Source organism: Triticum dicoccoides, chromosome 2B (assembly GCF_002162155.2).
Source record: "Triticum dicoccoides isolate Atlit2015 ecotype Zavitan chromosome 2B, WEW_v2.0, whole genome shotgun sequence".
NCBI classification, from domain to species: domain Eukaryota; kingdom Viridiplantae; phylum Streptophyta; class Magnoliopsida; order Poales; family Poaceae; genus Triticum; species Triticum dicoccoides.
In genome coordinates, this window is record NC_041383.1 from 548,185,165 (window position 1) to 548,187,397 (window position 2,233).

General features: G+C 39.2%; 1 protein-coding gene across 1 annotated transcript in view; it reads left to right on the forward strand.

Moving 5' to 3' along the window:
• Positions 1-2,233, forward strand: part of LOC119360998 (DNA mismatch repair protein MSH3-like) — a 6,343-nt gene that overhangs the window by 3,120 nt on the left and 990 nt on the right. Inside the window, exons 5-8 of the mRNA XM_037626406.1 lie at positions 8-304; positions 397-468; positions 689-838; positions 1,106-1,600. Of these exons, the coding sequence (XP_037482303.1) occupies positions 8-304; positions 397-468; positions 689-838; positions 1,106-1,600 (1,014 nt within the window). The remainder of the gene's footprint in view (positions 1-7; positions 305-396; positions 469-688; positions 839-1,105; positions 1,601-2,233) is intronic.

Consider the following 2,233-nt stretch of genomic DNA (forward strand, 5'->3'; position numbering starts at 1 on the left):
TTTTTTTTGGGTCATTAATGTTACCTATTGTGTGTGTCTGCAGCTACCAGTAGATAGAAGGGTGCCTTCAAATTGGATGAAAGTAAATAGCACCAAAAAAACTATTAGATACCACACTCCTGAAGTATTGAAGAACTTGGACAACTTATTACTGGCTAAAGAAGAACTAGCAGTTATCTGCAGGAAAACATGGCACAAATTCCTTATGGATTTTGGCAAATATTATGCGCAGTTTCAAGCATCTGTGGAATCTCTTGCAGCTCTTGACTGCTTATACTCTCTTGCCACTCTTGCAAAACAAAATGTAATAGACTATCGTTAACCAGTGTTCACCTTTTTACGTGGTTTGTTTTTCCTACATGACATCGATCACGATCTGATTTTCCATTTTTGCAGAATTATGTACAACCTAATTTTGTTCCTGAAAATGAAGCAAGTCAGATCCACATCAAAGATGGCCGCCATCCGGTTAGTTGTAGACCACTTTGTATCAGCCGTCTTGGCTCTTCTATGAATATATGATACGCATGCTTGTGCTTATTCTAGAAAAAAAACTTTCCATTCTACTGATGGCTTTCAGGATCAAGCCTCCTGAGTTTGATCACATTAGTACCTTTTCTTCAGTTTTGCACATCAACACCTTCTATTTATTTGACGATGGTGGTGATGGTGTGCTGTTGCATTTTAGGTTCTGGAGTCTCTACTTGGAGACAATTTCGTTCCAAATGATACAAACCTTCATGCAGATGGGCAGTACTGCCAGATTGTTACAGGACCAAACATGGGAGGAAAAAGTTGCTATATTCGTCAAGTTGCACTAATTACTATTATGGCCCAGGTATAGGTTTTATCCGATGCTTTAAGTCTACTCATGGAAACACGTTGTGAATGTATAATATAACTATGCCAGTAAAAACTTTTACCGAGTAGTTGGTTTTCCGCTGACAAAAGCATTGGTAAAGGGTTATCTTTTTCCTTTTAAAAGCAGCTAAAGACTGGTAGTTGTTCCCTCGCAAAAAAAGAAGGTTGATAGTTGTTATAGATTACTCTAGTTGCAATTTTTCTCTGAGGAGATTCCTATAACTTGTTGCTCTGGTTTCATTAGGTTGGTTCCTTTGTACCAGCTTCATCAGCAACACTTCATGTTGTTGATGGAATTTATACTCGGATGGGTGCATCTGACAGTATTCAACAAGGAACAAGTACCTTTTATGAAGAGATGAATGAAGCTTCCAGCATATTACAGAACTGCTCATCTCGATCCCTAGTTATCATTGATGAGCTTGGCCGTGGAACAAGCACACACGATGGTGTTGCTATAGCCTACGCTACATTACACTATCTCCTGAAAAACAAGAAATGTATTGTCATTTTTGTAACTCACTATCCAAAGATTCTTGATATCCAGAGTGAATTTGAAGGTTCTGTTGGGGCATACCATGTTTCATATCTGTCGACAAGGAAGCTGTTGCAAATCAGTGATGAAATGATGGGTAATGGCACAGAAACAGAGGATCTTGGAGAAATTACTTTCTTGTATAAACTTGTTGCTGGAGCTTCAGACAGAAGCTTTGGTCTTAATGTCGCACTGCTTGCGCAGGTTAGTCATATGTGAACTTTTATGCCCTTCAGCTCTTTTTTTGAGTTTTGGCGTACACTTCTATTGTCATGGGTACTCCTAACACAAGCGGTGTTCTTTTGGTGTCCAACTGAGTTGTTCTCTGTTCTCCAAATCGCTGTGGTGTGAAATAAAATAAGATAGCATCCTGCAGGAGATCACTAAGCTGTGTTCAAGAATCCAGGATGGTTTCTCTCAGGATGTGAAGTAGGAAAGCTGATCTTTGTTTGTAACCGGGTCCACAAGTTAGTAAATATAGAGCCACAAGTTATATCGAGTTACAAGTTAGAGACAAAGTGACCTAGAGAAGTGAGGTAGAGCTTGTATGTTAGGAATTTAGGAGGCGGCTCATCCTATCTTAAGTTATATATGGAAGCATGCCAATAAATCAGCTTCTGTTCTCTATCCTCGTTACCTTTTCTAATAGCTGACTACGGCACTAGCACAGGAGACGACCACATGCCTTTGTTCATCATTTTTAGAATATTTGCAGTAGTTTACATGTTGCTATCTCACTTGTGAATAACGAATAGGTTCACATCCCCTCGTGGTTTCGTTATTTGGTAGACGGGATAAACTTCCTAATTCTACAATGAAGATGTATGTGCTGGCTAC